Genomic DNA, 17597 nt, shown 5'->3' on the forward strand with positions numbered 1-17597 from the left:
AGTGTTAATCTAGGTACTCCATAGTCTCTCTCCAACAGCTCTGAAAAAATTATAAATTATGCAATTGAGGGCCAGCAGTCAGGCTGTGTCATAGGGTAAATTGCCAGGCTACTAAAAGAATTGTTACATTCACCCAAGTGTTGTTTTATTCCTAGTTTTTTCTTCCTGAATTCTTCTTATGGAAACATGCACTAATTAGAAGAACAAGCTTGTCTGAAGCTAATTATGTTCTTAAATATTTCCTAATAGCTAAGTCTTGTCTTTTCAGCTTATAATGATGTGCTTTGAATTGTGCTTTGAATCAGGAAATGGAGCTTAATAATCAAGTGTATTCTGTAAATCACAGACAAGGCAGTATGTTGCTCTTACATGGCTTTGGGTAGAACTCTTTTGGGCTTAGAATTACTGCAGATGCATATCTTTTAACATGTGACCTCTTCTGTAAATGTGCTATGAGTAGTTAAGATTTATTCCTGAGCATCTGAGAGGAAAGGCCCAACTTCTTCCTCAGGCTTGAGAGATCTTTTTTTCTGACATCAGCTAATACCCTGTGAGACCAAAGACTTACATAGCCAGCATCTTCTGTCCAGCAGCGGTCAGTCGTAGATGGGTAGGGGGAAAAAAAAAAAACCAGTGCAAGGACAGAGCAAGCATCCAGCGAGACCTCACCAGCATGCCCTGCAGGCTTCCTTCCAGCAATCCATAGTTTAGCAATTCCTTCAGTGAAAGGTGTTGTCTTTGTGGTGGTGGATTTTTTTCCTATAGATTTGTGTAGTTGCTTTTTGTATCTATATGGCCTTTGCCTTGTGACCGTGAATTTCAGATTTTAACTGCTATTTGTGGGAAAAAATATGTATCTCTTTATTTGTTTTGAATGCACTGTCTCATTCCTGGTGCTTTATTGTTCTTGTATTTGTTGTAGGAAACAATGAATAATCATTATTATTGTTGTTGTTATTACCTGTGCCACTTACTGTTTGATGGCTATATATCATATTCCTCCACAATTGTCTCTTCTACAGGTCAAGGAGGTTTATGTTATTTAGTCCTAGGATTACTGTTCTGTGAAAATTTTCTGTCACTTTTACACAAGGATGTTGAATCTAGCTACTGCACGATCATTAATCTAAGAGTGGGGTTTGGGTAGTAAAATCTTGAATGAGGTATTGCACACTGCTGGAGACCAAAAGAATAGACACTTCTCTTTTTTTTTTTTGTGGCTCTATCAAGCAGTTACGTATTCTTTGGAAAAACTTACCTACAGTGAATATTTATTTATTTATTTATTCTAGTTTCCAGTAACTGTTCAGATTTTTGTGATTAAATGTATTCCTCCCGTGTTTCCTGATTTTTTTTTTTTTTTTTGGTTTGGGAAAATTGTTCCACTTAATTCGACTATATTACTAATCATAACTGTAATCTGTATGTCCATAACAAATTAAATGATATATCGATTACTTTCCTAAAAAATGTTATCAGTGTTTAATGCAGTGGTCAACTTTGTCCTGTAGAACGTAACTATATATAGACCATGTAGGTGGATTGCAATTAAGTTTTTAAAGTGTTTGATATATTTTACAACTTCTTTGTGGTGTTTTGTTTTAAAAGATGAAGGAAAAGAGCTATCATTTTTCCTCTGCTTAATAAATAGTTGATTACTGAATTAGACAGTAGGATTATTACCATACTGCACTCGTAGCTGTAAATATATTGCACATGTAATTTGATGCTTGTAAGTATTTTTTGCAAGGAGGACAAAGCCTATTCTCAATGTGTAGAAGCTCAGGAGTTACAGACTTTGTTTTATTGCCACAAGTTTTCTCCTAAATTACAAAGTGAACTTAATCTCAAATTTAGTTTTCAAATTCTCTGTTTGAAAATTGGCTAAGAAAATAGAAAATTTGTGAAGAGGCTTTTTTTGTAGTAGTCATCTGAAGCTACAGAATAAATAGTCCAAGCTATTTCTCCTTTATTACAAGGAGTTTAGCGTACAGGATGTTTAATGCAGAAAATTGTCATTACATCTATTTGCCTTTCTGGGTATCGTATTTCTAAGCGAGATCAGTCCAAGAAAAGAAAACAGAATGACAATTTGAAATAAGCTGCGGAAAAAAAACCCAACAAATGTTTTGAATTGTTCTGTAAAAAATCTAAAAATCTATGCGTCTTTCTTCATAGGTGTAAAGGAAAAGAGAAGCAGTGTTGGGCAATGTTTTGCCTTTATTAAAAAGAGAAAGAAAAACATTCAATGCTTAGTGCTTTTATTCTGCATAGCACTAGTTCGTGCTGTCATTTTAATGGCTGCTTGCCAATTCCTTCTTCTATGAGGTAAGAAAGATAAGCCGAAGCTTCTCTTCTAATACTCAAATAAATGCAGAAGACTTCTATATAGGAAAATTAACAGGAAATCAGCATCTTCAGTAAGATCAATAGAAGTTATAGCAGCTGTAGATCTGGTAGCATAGTAGTACATCAGAGCAAAGCAGAGTTTCCAGATGTAACATAGCAAGCTTCGTATCAAGTGAACAAACAACTAACAGAAACTGAGCTAATAACATACATTCCATAAGGGTCTAGAGAAAACATCATGTATTATTTTAGGATTAAAAATTGTAGTAACAATCACACTATTCAGGAATGAAGCTTGGATCTCAAAATCTAGAGGTAAAAAAGGGGTGGCAGCTGTTCTGACAGCTTCTGTCATCTTCTTATACCTTGTACAAAATAGCAGACTACATTTATCTGTGCCAAAATGTAGCCTCTGAGTGCTTGAGGTAATTCCATAAGAAAAATCTTTTCAAAGACATTTGACTTCAGAATTTGAGGTACATAGTAAAAAACCAAAAATGTTTGCAATAGGCTTTAGAATTAATTCTTTTCACAAAGATTTGCATATTTGCACATGCAACTGTTTCCATGTGAACGCTCTTCAGTCATAAATCCTGGTTTATGTGATATATTTACCTGATGATTGTCAGCTTGCAGGCATACTTCCTATCAAATGTGGTTTACTTCGTTATTTCAGTGCTAATTTTCTTTTTGACCGGTAATTTACAATAGATGGCTTTAAGTGAAATCTAATATCATGGTAGTCAGAATGAAACATCAAAAATATATGATGGAGTTGCTACTCCCAAAAATTTAATCTCGGGCAGCAGTCTTTACTGAACGGTACTTAATTTCTTAACTAGAATTAAAATAGGAAGTATTATTTTACATACTATTGACATAACAGCTGTTGATTTCTTTTATGGCACCCATGAGAAAATAAAAATATGCTACATGTTTTTATTCTAAAACTATTTTTGGAAATATGTAGTAAAATATTCTAGAAGCTTGAGCTGAAATCAAGGTTCTGTTCATAACATGATGCCATTACATGTATTATTAAAAAGGAATCTTTTCTCCATCTGTCTTGATTCAAAATTCCACTCCAGTGTGCATTGTCTTACACAACCTATACTTGGAGTTCAGTGCTGTGGATGAATCTGCGAGCATATCCCCAGTTAAACTTCTGGAGGGGAAATAAGTAATGTAGTATCCTTCATTATCTGGGTTTGCTCTGATCCCGAGGACAAAAAAAGCTGTCAGGAAAGGCAATCAGATGGACAATAATACTTTTCTGTTTCCCAGAAAATAAAGTTTTATTAAGGTATATGGAACTCCCTAAAACAACAAAAAAAACCTATTGCGTGTCAATGAAAATAACCTCCTTTTTCAGCAGTGTTGTCTTTCTGTATAGGCTTTCTAGTGAAAGTGAGCACTTTACATGTGAAATACTAAGCACTATACATGAAAATCTAGGACATACACATCTTTTTGCACGATTTCCTTATAATAAGAAAATCAATGTCCAATGTATAACATTGTTTGTGGGCTATATATATCATACCTCTGTGGAGCTGAATAATCGAACCTATAGTTTCAATATATAGTATTTTATTAATCACGTGCATATATTCTTGAGAGTTTTTAAAAGCAAATGTCATGTTTGTGTGATGTCATAGCCTGACGGTACTGAACATCGCTATACTATTTTCTTTAAGATAAAGCTGCAGTTCAAGATTTCCTATGTCTCAGGTGTGACCAATTCATGATTATAATCCACATAGAAGACTTAGATATGTGTCTTGTATACATAGGAAGAAAGCAGAGGAGGTTATAGTAATAATTTCCGTGTGTCTTCTGGTGGTAAGGTGACTGTTGTAGCCCCAGAAGACACACTGAAACATTACACACTGGATTTCATAGTAGGAAAAGCTAGCCATGTTCACATCACTAGTACTGCTGACCTGCTTGTGTTCTTGAGGTCTTCAGTCACCCTGTACCTCCTCACAGCAAAACAGACTTGAGATTGCCTCTTCTGCCAGGAAAATGATAAACTCCTGGTGTAAAAGTCCCGTTCCCTTCACTGGAATCAAAGCACTGTCCCTCTTTGGCATGCTGTTACGTAGTGTCTTGGAGCCCACTGGCCATACTCCAGTGATATAAATCCTCTGAAGTGTTGGTCACTATTTGGATTCACTTTTCAAGCAGAAATGCTTGTAGTTCCATTCAGAACCAAAACTAGAGGCCTCAAGTACAGACCACAAAGCCCTGTTCCTTTGTGAAACAGCAATCTGTGTGGACTTTTCAAAAAGGGGGAAGTCTTTCTTAAAAGAAGTTCTTTAAACAAAGATGATGCCACAGCAGGTTGGGTGAGGTTAGACAATTTTATGAGGTTTTGTGCAAGGCAAAAGTACAAACTGCAAAAGAGTTAATACATGTTTTTAGCTTTTGGTCTGTGGATCAGGTTTGATACAACAATTAGAGTTACATTAACAATTCAACCAATGAGTATGAAGAAAAATGAAAATACAGTGATGTTTATTTTAAAACGTGTATGCTAGCAAGTTATCAAAATAACTTCTAAAATTTAGTGCTGACCTATGTAGCTTTCCAGAGAAATTTTATGCTGTGCTTGACAAATAACTAAATGTTATGTTGATGGTGTTTATGATACTATGATAACTGTGCGATTGGGTTTATTTCAAGATTTACTTTTAACGCTTAAGCAATTTTAGCTGCTGGATTTTTGAACTTCTGAAAGCCTGCTTTTATCTTCTGTTTTTAATTACGGTGGAACAGCAACTTCACCAAACATCCTGGATCCAAACTGCAGTCCATAACAGTGTTTGAGGTGTTCTTCCTTCCCGTAATTATGTGTAAATATGCTTGATTGTTATAGCTGAACAGAAATCTGTTAACTAATCTTTTCTAGTAAACATTTTGTTTCTCCTTTAGTATTGTAGCTTCTTGAAGATTTCCCAAGAGATTCTCCAAGGTTCTGTTTCATTCATATATTCTGTTCCATGATCCTGTCTACATTGCTGACTTTTCCATTTTATTTCACAGGAGTATGACTGGAAAAATTACCGGTCAAATAAACTGAGTTCATCTGAACTACAGATGCTGGCTAGCATGAAGAGACAACAAAATGAAGAATTAAGGGATACTGGAATCTCACATGGGCTGAGCGCATCGCAGATAGACAACTGCAATGTTAGCATAAGTACAAGCAGTGATGATACAGCAACCTGGAACTCTGGTTTCCCACCAGTAAGTCTAAACCCACAGTATTTGCTCTATATATTTTCTATCAATTCTGAGACGCAGGGGTCTTGAATATTAAAATTTCTTTGAGTAGCTTTGAACTTTAAGGCATCATTACCAAAAGTTTTTTAGAACTTACCAAGTAAAACATACAACCAAAACATATGCACTTCCAGCAGGTTCTGTAATACCACCATGGACAAAGAGCAAATCTATTATATATATTCCTTCCCAGATTCCTGAATAATCACATAGGCTGTACAGCTTGTCACAATAGTGGCTGACAACCTGCAGGTGTGTGATAGAGTACTTAAAAATAGTTCCAAAATGAATGAATGAAACCCAGATATACCAGTCAGCAACTGCATTACAGTGTGAGTAATGGAAAATAATGCTTCTTACAATGATAAAGTCTCATTACTGAAAAGCTAACTGTTTAAAGGACTGAACCAAGAGAACAGCGGCAAAAAGCTGTAGTAGTTAGGAGTGCTTAGTATGTAATCCTTCTCTATTTTACACCTTGTATCCTTATTTGTCCTGGTATAAAATTGTACAAAATCACACACAGCTTCACTATGTGACAGAGTACTGTTAGAAGCAGTGGAGGAGTATTTGTTACACTCCACTGAAAAGTATTGAATGTATGAAATCACAGAATAGCATTTCAGCAACTATATAAATATACTTGCAGGAGCTGCTGTAAAACTAGATAACCTCATACGCCGTTTATATCAGCGATATAGTTCTTATTTTATTATAGGTGAAACAATAATAAACAATGAAAGTGGCTTAAGTAAAGCACACAACTCTGAGGCAGATCTGACATCAGAAGCATAAATGCTTGCTGTGTTGCCCCAGTATAAACTATTGTAGAGTAAATGCTCTAAAATGTTAGGTGCAAGTTAGCTCCAGGGATCTGTAGCACCCAAATAGAGGCCTGTAGTAGCAACCTTCCATAGTGAGTGATCAAGACAGCATTGGAACTTTGTTGTACGCTGGTAAATGAAGGTTTCAAATGAGAAGAGATGTATCGATAAGTGGGTATTTGTACAAATCAGAACTTGGTTTACAGAGTAATATTTTGCAGGATGTCAAAGAAACATTAGTTGGTTTTAACTATTTGAGATATATCAACATTACACATCCAGTTGATTTCATCATATTTCCAGTGCGTTTTCTCAGTACTCACTAAATAGACTCAAATATGGTGTAAATCTGCAAGACTGAACAAACGGAACTCAATTAAATAAACAGAATAGCAGTCTCAGTATTTTTTGAGTAGTTTAATCGTAAGGAAATTGATAAGGATATTTAAACACATCAGGTTTGGTTAATACAAATTACGTGACTAAAACAAAATTAACTTTTAAAGTAAAATGTACCGCTCCAGTTTTCAGTGAAGCACAATGTGATTGCAAAGACAGTTCTTTGATCTTACTGCCTTGATCGGCTTCTGTAGCTTCAGAATAATAGCATCAGTCTAAAAATGTGTTTAGATATAATAGGTTAGTAATTTAAATTGTAATTTAATATAGCTGTATTTTTTCATAATAGTCCTTTGTGGTCATCTTTCTCTACATAAATCAAGTGTAAAAGGTAACATACTTGTCTTTGAGAGAGAAGTTTTTCAAATTTCATTCAGTTGACTGAAGTGTTGGTGTGTCTCACACATACAGCCTTATCAGGTTTCTCCTCTGTATTTTGCAAGGTGGGCATTGAGGTTTTAAGATTTAATGGCAAGAACCTCGTTTCCAGAAAGAGATAATTTAGAAAGCAAACCTAATCCTTCTCAGATAAGGACTAACCACTTAGTCCCTTGCTACTATAAAGACTGCTGAAATTCAGCTTCCATGGTCTTCCCTACCCAGCTACCTCTGCCTTTACGCAGAGAGACTCTCTGTACCAGTACAATGTCACTTAGTCCAGAGTATCTGTTGATTCTGTATTCCTTTCTGAGATAGCTACCACAGCACTAGCTATTCATAGATGTGGTACAACCTTTTGGAGTACGGTCTTGTGTGTTTAACATTGCTTGATGTAATTCTGTTCCAATATTTGGAAAAATGCAGAGTAGTCATGTGAGAGTGATAATTAATTTTCTAGACCTTTAGTATCTAAGGAGGTTATAAACAGCATTTATTAGGGAAGGTGATTATTTAATGATCCCAAGTTGTTTAACACAGAAGCTTTTAAAAGAGTAATTGGGGGCATTTTTGATATGCTGGTGTTAAATTTTAGTTTATTTTGATGTGCTTACAACATTTCAGAAGACTTTGGGAGTAGTGATGCTGTGCTGGTATTCAAATGGGTAGCTGAAATGAAAAGTTAATATAGGCCAGTTAGTCTGATATTATTGTCAAAACAGTGAAAAATCTGGTGTGGAATTCAGTTAACAGAGATTTAGAGGGTGGTAATATGGTTAATGATAATCAAAATTGTTTTACAGAAAATATGTCCTGTTTAAAAAAACCTAATTTACTTGGTAAAGTTGCAATTGATAAGGGAACTGCTTAGATGTAACATGCTAAGACCATTGTAAATATTTGTTTAAAAATGAGCAGCATACAAAATTGATAAAGCACACCTTGAATGAATTTAGAACTGGGCAACCGACAAATATCAAAGGCAGTCGGCAGGGAATTACCTGTGAGTATATTCAAAGGGACCCACTTTACGGTTCATTCAGTTCTAGATCTGATGTTGTTCAGTGTTTTCTATTGGTGATCTACACTTCAATAGCCTGTGATATTCATAATGGTCATGAGCTGATCTAATTCTTCCCTCTGGCTTTCAAATTTATAAATCTGTTGGATAATTTCATATAGCTATTTTCAGTGAATCCCCACACATAGCATTCACATGTGCACTAAATGTGTTACTGTATGCATGGGTAGCCTACTTAACTTAGAGATCAAAATGCAGCCTAGTTGGTGTGATTAGAACACATTCAAAGGTTGTTCCTCCTGGGTTTCAGTCATGTATGATCTTGGTGTAAGACCTAAACTGAGTAAGGTCATTGTTTTTTCAGCTTCCAGTTTTTACCAATAAGTGTTCCTTTTATATATATATTTATTCCTTATACATATTATGTAAAAAATATGTTTAGAATAAGAGCAAATTTGGTTTTATGTCACTGATCTTTAGTACCACTATCATTTGAGTTGAGTCAAGAGAATTTGCAAACAATCAATCCTTCCAAAATCAGATGTACAAACTGCAGAAAAGTTTGTATATATCTGTAGCCATCTTCCAGTTGCATAGGCAAATCATTTCAGCAGTGCAGTATATAGAAAAAAAAAAAATAGAAATAATCCTCATATTGTAGTTCGAGAAATTAAGGACAGTTTGAAATTCTTGTCATGATTAAACTTTCGTGCTTATATGTGTTTCCAGGTTATATCTTTCTGATTATTTAAATCAGTAGTATCTATTGCTTTTTCTTATGTTCTTCAAAGATAAGTAAGGAGTACTTTTATTCTAAGTTTTTGTTCATTTTGTACAACATTTTTGTCCCTTAGTGGAATCTATGGCAACAGCACCACCAGAAGGCAGCTTTTTGTGTATCTTTTATTTTGAAACACCTATGATGTTTTGCAAGGCAGGGCAGGATGTAATCATGTTAGATAGTGAACTTATGTATCAAAATAATATTTTATGCATAAAACACATTTTTAGTGAGTTTATTTTTTCCATTCCTTGCCATTTTTAGTTTGATTTCCAGATTCATTGGAAATTCTCATGTTACTGACTAACAAAACTCAGAAACCCTTCTGAATGTAAAGGCACATAGATCAATCATATTGCTAAGTTGCAGTTAGAACAGATGTCCTTAAACAACTATAAAACAGATATAGTAAAACTGTATTTTATAACCTATGATAGTTTACCAAGAACTGAATATATGCTGTCAGGAGGAATCATTGAAATGTAAGTTGTTTAGCAGCTGCTGTAAACTGACAGCCAAAAAGGAATAAAATAGCTTTGAATATTATACATTACCCAGCATATCTATCAGTTATAAATATGAAAAACTTCTATTTTAAAATGGATTTACTTTGAAGGAGAATTGTAAACGCTTGTAAAATGGGTGTGTGTGTGTGTACAGTTCTAAATCAATAAGATGTGCATGCAGAACTAAATATTTTAAAAGACTTTATTTGACTGTGTCTTACCTGAATGTTTTCTTAAATCTTAAGGTCTATGAAATTCCCTGGTAGCTTTGCAACAATATGAAAGACACTTTTCTGTATATTGCAGAGTATAATGTAAAGTTTATACCCACACATATACACATTAGCCAAGAAAAATTACAAAGCTTACAAAATATTTCTGCTTAAATGCCTTGCTTTGTTCTAGAGATCCAGTAAGACCTTCCTGCCCTGTCAGGGAATTGGGCCATTCTTGCATAGCTGTTTCCACACTTCAGACACCACTTCAGATATAACACAAACATTCTGGAGCAAGATCATGTATAAGAGAATTCAGGATATCTTCTTGAGTATGGTCCATGATTCTCAGTCAGAAATGCAAAGGAGAAGGAAGATTCTCTCAGATTGCTCATTAATATATCCTAGAAGCTTGTAGGGGTATAATGCTCCATTAGCAGACTCCAACATATGCTCACCACTAAGACCTGTCTTTCAAGTAAGTACTTACAGAGAAGAAAGATTACTTGTTCCCAAAACAACTTCCTAAATATAAATTCAGGCACGTAGGCCTTATCTGCAAAATATCTGCAAGGTTACTTCCAGGTTCATACCTAATTTGTGGAAGGTCTTCTGGCCTCCTTTGTAATGATTCGGAAAAAAACCCCACTTAACGCAAAAATGGTCTGGCAGAACTGAAGTCTGACAGACAAGAGGAGTGATATTTAAACCCAGAATTATTCCAACAGAGAGCTCAGTTTGACAACCCCTAGAGGGATCTGTTCACATCAAGTAAATTGCAAAACTGAGGCAGACTATTCTTTACTATGAAATGAGACTAAAAATTATTTAGACAGATATTCTGGTTCATAGACTGACTAATTCACTTTCTGTCTCCTCCTCAGGCTTCCACTAGCCATCATTTGGGAATTGCACTATCCACCACCAGGCAGTGACTCATATTTGGCAGTAATTAGGGTGTCATTCATCCTGAACATATATTTTACAACATCCCTCCCTACTTCCTGAAACCATGAGAACATACTCATTTTCATATTGATTTCTGTAAAAAAGCAATTGCTTTCATAATGATTAGTATTTATTTTTAGCATGCCATGTACTAAATTGTACAAGTATTTTTAATGTATGCTTGTATTTTCACTTCTTTTGCATTTGCTTCAGTGATTTTTTTAGAACTGCTTTTGAGTTGTGTGATAATGGCAAGGGGGGTCTCTTCTTGAAGCACTACATATATACTGAGACAAAATGTATTTCTGAATTTTAAAATCCTTAATTTTTTATGCCAGTTTATTAATATTGATCTTTCTTGCAAATAATTGCTTTTAATGCCATAAACCAAATGTAGCTTAAAACCTTTGGGGCACATTCTTACAATGAGTAGGTAAGACTTGAAGACTGTGGAAAATTATCATATTTTGTATGAATATTCATACAGTCCACTGATAGCTATTCATGAACAGCTTAATCCAGGTTTCAAATTGGCAGTGTCATAGAGAAGCATACGTGCTTCAGCAAACTTCATTTGGCACTGCTAAGATTGCTGTTAATGGTGCTTCTGGTGAGAGAGGAGCCATGTCTGCCAGCCCTTTTAGCTCTAGCTCAGTGTTGTTTAGTCTTAAGAAAGGCTGGTTCTGCACGGATCCAACTGAGAATCCTCACACCATGCTTCCTTTACATGTACAGTCCAGACTTTTCTATCAGACAAGACTTTGCCACCCTTCCCTCTCTGTTTCCTGACTCTGTCCCCACACAGGCAGTAGAGAAATGACCATGTGGTTGTCTCCTTAATTCATATGTATTTCCACCCAGACAAGAATCATCTGTTAAGTTGTACTTTTGCACAGTTGGGATCTGAATATGCCTTTTAAGTTTCACAGAAGATAAAAAAGACTGTAAAATTCTAATATCAGAAGCTGAAAATGTGTATGCTCATAAAAGATGTCTTACATACTTCTAAACATTCTGAAAGAATATTTGCAAAGTTATTTTCTCACTATTATTTTTTGTTTTCCATAGCCCGTCAGTCAGGAGCATCACTATCAGAAAGAAATGAGCCCACTTTCTCATTCCAACCCACGGTAAGATTCCATTTATAGCCTAGGCAGTAAGGATTCAGTTAGAGTGTTCTGAATATTAAATGTGACATTCTTTGATTTAATCTTAAATCTCTTTTCAATTGCAACCTTCTCTCAGAGGGCTTTACTATTGCTCGGTTTAGTCATTGTCTGCAGTATGTCTGCGTTGTCCTGGAATGCAGAACTGAATTCTGCATGTTTTGGATGTACCACTGTATATTTAAAGTAACTGACATAAGCCTTGCTCCTACACCTGCTTTGATGCGTGATTCAGCAAATCTTCTTCATCTGACATACATACACCTATCTCTTTCTCTCTCTCTCTCTCTCTGCTTTGAAGGCTTAGAACTAGAATTCTGTATGTGACTGTAGGTATCAGGGAATCCATTTGCTACAAAAGATTTTAATGTTACTTATTTAGATAGGACTTTTCAATAGATAGCCCAGCCAGGAGAGGGTGTTACAATGCTGTGGGATAGTTCAAAGTGACCCTGTCTACGATGTATTTTGGCTGTTGGGTTTTCAGCTTGATCTGTTTTGTTTGGAATCAGCAACAAAATCCCTGTGACTTTAATATAAGGTGAGATGGGGATCTGAAGACAAGGGGAGAGGGTGGGTAGGGAGAAATAATCAAATCAAGACAATCAAAATTAATTGTCCGGTTTCAGAACTGCCTTGTACATGTGAAACCCCAACATTGCTTTGTCAATTTTTTAACAGCCTGAACAAGAGGCATACTTATTTTTAAAAGCAGTCCTGTTTCATTTTCACTTGGTGTGATCAATGTGGATTTTGCTTGTCCAAGTTTTAACTGGACAATGTGTGTGTTGGGAGGGATAGGAGGAGAGGACATTTCAGATACAACTCCTTTATCTTTTATCAACAGTCGGAAATGTTTTATGATAGTGCACTGTCAGTTGTGCAGTATAATACACATTTCTCCTCACACAGATGTTTTCAGACACTTGTCTCACTTGCCATCCACATTTTTATTATTATCTTCTTAGATTTTATGAAGTGAACACTATGAAACTCGCTGTGCAAGTTCACCCAGACACATCAGTAATTGCAACATGCAGCCATATGTTTCCTAGTGTACACAATATATTACTGGAGTTAAAGTATAATCCTGGATTCCTGTTCCGTTTTACATGTAAATCAAAGTGCTTGTGTTGGTTTAGAAAACCTCTCTGCCTTAGGTGCTGGTTATTGAAGGAACTTTTCTCTGTCCTTATGAATTGTTACAATGGCTGAAGTGGACAGAGACACTTGACTATAGTCCGCAGAGTGAGATATCAGGTAACTTGTGACTGACAATTTGTCAGGGACTCTTTATTGCAGAATCAATTGCATAATTCTGATGGCATTAGAATTCCCTATATTTTAGTGCAAGCTACATTGTTTGTCTTCATTTTGCCCATACATTGGTTGAGTCAGGTTTTATTAAGTTATTTTTATGCATGTGCTAAAGCAATTTTGTACTTGGTACATTTTATATACTGAAAAACAGAATAAACACCATTATCTGTAAAAAAATAAAGCATTTCATCATATAACGTTAATATGATCAACAATGAAAACTTGTATTTCCATATAATAAAATTTAAAACAAAATAGTATAAATTACGACTTTGTTCTTATGCTATTTTAATCCAGTACACACAGTAGACTTAAAGTTCTCTAGAAATCATTTTCGAGAAATGAAGGCAAAGTATTCGTAAAATACCTGACTTGCAAGTGCCTCATAAATTCAGTAGCCCTTGTGAACTGCCAGAAAAGCATTATTGGGCTGTAAATACAGAAGATGACAAAATTATGAGGTCAGTTTGCATCCCGATATAAAAACTGGAGATGATGTGACTTGAATACCATTATTCACATCATTACCTTTCATTTATGATGGAAAACTCTGTTATGTTTTTCACGGAGGGTGTGTACCTAAATGAGAGGGAGATAAAATTAATGGTAATTCTATAACTTAGTTCCTAAACTGTTTTTAAAGCCAATTTTAACAATGTGTGATCAACTGGAACATGCCTAAAGCTTCGTAAGCCTACTGTAGATATGTAGGGGAACACACAGAATATTTGAAAAATTGATATATGTAAGGTGGGTATAAATGCCGTGGCATGAAGACAGTTACATGATGCACTTACTGAAACAGCAAATAGTTGTAGAGTGATAAAGAATTTGGCAGGTCTTGGGTAACTTTAAAAAGTGTAGTAGTGATATTTTCTGGGAAAGTAGAGCAATGTGGAAGCTATTGTCCAGTAAATGTAGCTTCTGTCCATAATAAGATAAAAGAACAAGCCAGGAAAGAAAGCACCTGTGAAGATAATGGAAATGCAGTCAATAAAAAGACCCAGCTAGACTCATTTGCCATTGGTTCCACTGGGTAAAGGTCATAAGTCTGCCAAGAATATTGCTGCTACGATACAAATCACCTCCCCATCATGCTGCTTTGCAAGGCATAGAACCAGTTAATGAGAGGAGACAGGCTGACTGCAGAGCCTACAGAGCCAGATGAGCAAGGTGATGTGCAGTGTTTCAAGCCTCAGCTATGTGCTTCCCGCTGACTGATGTGCTGTATGGTCCTAGCTGAACTTCAGAATTGCTCTCTTCTCTCCAAAGAGGAAGCTGTAACTATCTATGTTACTTCTTCCTCCAGTGCAGGGGCTGGAAATTGCTATGTACCCTGCATCTGCTTTGTAAGCATTTGTCTTCCAAAATATTTGTGTGTTATAGAAGGTTTGGAAGTTTCATTAAAGGAAATGCTGAAAGGAATTGCATATTCTGGAGGATTTTCAGCCATACTGAACTGTGAAATGTGGAGCTGCTCTCTGAAAAAAGATCACTGGAGCCTAATTTTATGAATAGATTTTCTGAACTTCTACAGATGCTCTCCAGAAAAATTATTTCTGATAAAAGCTGATTTTTCCATCTTCGAGAGAGGGGTTTTTTGTAAGTTGAAGCCTATCTTTATAAGCATTGCCTCACCAGATCCTCTGTTGGCGTCCTACTCAACTCTTCCCAACCTACCAAATAAAATTTGTTCCTCTGAAGTTCAAACAGCCATTCCCCAGAAACCACAGTAAAGTAGGACACAAATATTTCAGCATTTCCTTGGGTATCCTTTCACAAGAAGTATATTTTACTTCAGGCATTTCATACAAAATGTACACAGCCAAATTTCCAGTTAGGTTTTACCCAGACATTTAACTCTACGTGTTTAAAAAAATGTTATTCCCGTTGTGAATTGTGGGCACAGAGATTTGATGATAGTAAAAGCCTGATTAGGACTATAGCTGAGAATCAGATCAGCACAGGCTTCATTTGATGAGAAAGTCTGTTGATCAGTGGTCTCAATCCAAAGAATGGGTGATCAAGGTCTTTCATTCACAAGTGAAAATAATTGTTAAATGGAAGTTTAATTTGTTGTCCCTATTAGTGGCTGGCAAGTTTCATATGTTAACAGCTCTAAAATCAAGAGCCTCTCCAAACTAATCCATGTAAGTGGGGCTGACAACTTTTCCAAGGGTGGTTGGAACCTGCAGAAATTAATTCATTTATCAGTCAATGAAAAACTTCTTTTGAAGTATTGTCTGTGCCTCTGCTGCGGGCTTGGCCAGGGTTACATGCACAGAATTACCAGGAATAAGTAGAACTGTACTCCCCTGTTAGCCCCACCTCTATCGCCTCTGGGCTGCTGGAAGCTCACACTTGCCAGGCTGGTATGGGAAAGTGTGTATGCATCAGTATATAGTGTACCCTATCCATCCAGCCCTATGTGGTGGAATTTGCCCCACCTGATAGCTGATCATGAGCCAATATACAGACAGGAGTGGAGTCTTAAGCCTCTTTGTTGATACTGACAGTCCATCTGCAGCTGATGATGTAGATTGTCGGCCCCAAAATTCCAGTAAGAATCTGAAGAAGCAGTGAAATGTCATTTTATCAGGCTCCCAGCTACCCTTTCCAGTGTCTTGTTCTTCTCCATGACCCTCTGACCTGCATCCGTGGGGATTATTATCTCCATAGGTTTTGCTATGAAAAGTGAGTGCTAGAGTTGTTCTGAAGTGGCAGGGTTCAGGACCATCCTCAAGCCAGTCCAGTGGCTGACTTGTAAAATAAGCTAGATTTATCTGCTCTGTACATGCAAGTTGGTTGCTTTTTCAATGGGATTTTTGGGGGTTAAATTAGATTCCATCAGTGTTTTTGTTGTTAATAAAAAAGAAACCTCTTAAAACTAAGGAGCATATGAGGTCCCTAAAATTTTAAGGAAAACCAATGATATTTTGAAGTGTTTACTAAAATTGCTAAGTGATGCAATTCAGGCTAGCATTTTGTCTAGATCTGTGGGTTTTTATAGATAAGAGTCACAGCTGTACTGTGGTTTAAATCCTTTGTAGCTTTGCCACTTGTGGATGTGATATAAAGTTGCTTGTATCTATAATTGGCTGATAAGGGCCTGCTGTCTTTGACAAATGATTAATAGTCATGGACCTCACTTCACGTGGGCATGGTAGGGGCTGACAAAAGCAAGCTGCCTTGTCATTGTAGCCTACATGTGTTACATTAGACCGACCAGGATATCATAATTCTTCTCTCCTCCAGAGTTAAAAAACAAAACAAAACAAAAAACACAAGGGTTGACCGAAAGGGTTGTCAAGCACTGGAAGGGGATGCCCAGGGAAGTGGTTGAGTCCCCATCCCTGGAGGTATTTAAAAGATGAGTAGACATGGTACTTGGGGACATGGCTTAGTGGTGGGATGGCAGGGTTAGGTTAACGGTAGGGCTTGATGATCTTAAAGGTCTTTTCCAATCTAAATGATTTTATGATTCTATGATTATTAGTAAAATTCTGGTAAATTAGTTGAATACAATGAACACCTGTTTCTATGTGTAACTCTGACCACACTCTATTGATTTTAAGAAAGAAATTTCTTTTACTTTCTTTAAAAGTTTCTGCTACAGAAGTCTTTTTTTAGAAGCTATTGTTGCCATTATCATGGCACCTGAAATTTGCATAATATATCAATGATTCCAACACAAAAACATATCCACAGCAAACTCTCAAGTATTGAAAGTATGTTCAGCTCCAAGACTACCATTCAAGTACTCTCATCTGTCCCAGATGAAAACTAAACATTCCAATAGCTGATGCATGAGTTATTATACCATTGAGAGATTCAGTAAGATTAAGCTCACGTACAAAATAGTGCAGTAAAAAAAGGATTGTTGTTATAACATTTATTGCACTACACCAGAACTTATCCAAAACGCATGCTGTGAAATTCAGACACAAAAGGTCTTTGTCTCCCATATTTCCAAGGAATGGCTTAAATAGCAGAATAACTTGAAGTTAAGATGGAAATTTAAAGATTGAGTTTTTCAAAGAAAGAAGCATATTTATTTTTATGATTCATTACAAGATCAGTCATACAACTCCATTACTTCCACAAAACAGACAATATTACATTATGAAGTATAAAATTACACAACAGTTGTCAAAATAAGTGAACAAGAACAATGTATCACAAAATGTACTTTGGTTTTTCATTGTATTGTTCAGTTACTTTACTCATTCACAAAATAAGAGTAATTTGCAATAGGACTCCCAGTCGTTAATCTGAATTAGCAAAGTTCTGCTGCATTTGTCAGGCTATAATATGCATGAAAAAGAACATGACAAATGAAGCAAATTAGGAAACATCTAATTGAAAAGGTTACATTTTTTAATCATGATGGTAAAAAGCTTAGCTG

At 35.9% G+C, this 17597-nt stretch overlaps 1 protein-coding gene across 1 annotated transcript in view; it reads left to right on the plus strand.

Annotated features, from left to right (window-relative positions):
• Positions 1 to 17597, plus strand: part of CFAP20DC (CFAP20 domain containing) — a 78885-nt gene that overhangs the window by 47004 nt on the left and 14284 nt on the right. Inside the window, exons 13-14 of the mRNA XM_009648330.1 lie at positions 5395 to 5598; positions 11775 to 11836. Coding sequence (XP_009646625.1) covers positions 5395 to 5598; positions 11775 to 11836 — 266 coding nt within the window. The remainder of the gene's footprint in view (positions 1 to 5394; positions 5599 to 11774; positions 11837 to 17597) is intronic.

Source organism: Egretta garzetta, unplaced genomic scaffold (genome assembly GCF_000687185.1).
Source record: "Egretta garzetta isolate BGI_Z169 unplaced genomic scaffold, ASM68718v1 scaffold91, whole genome shotgun sequence".
Classification (NCBI taxonomy): Eukaryota; Metazoa; Chordata; class Aves; order Pelecaniformes; family Ardeidae; genus Egretta; species Egretta garzetta.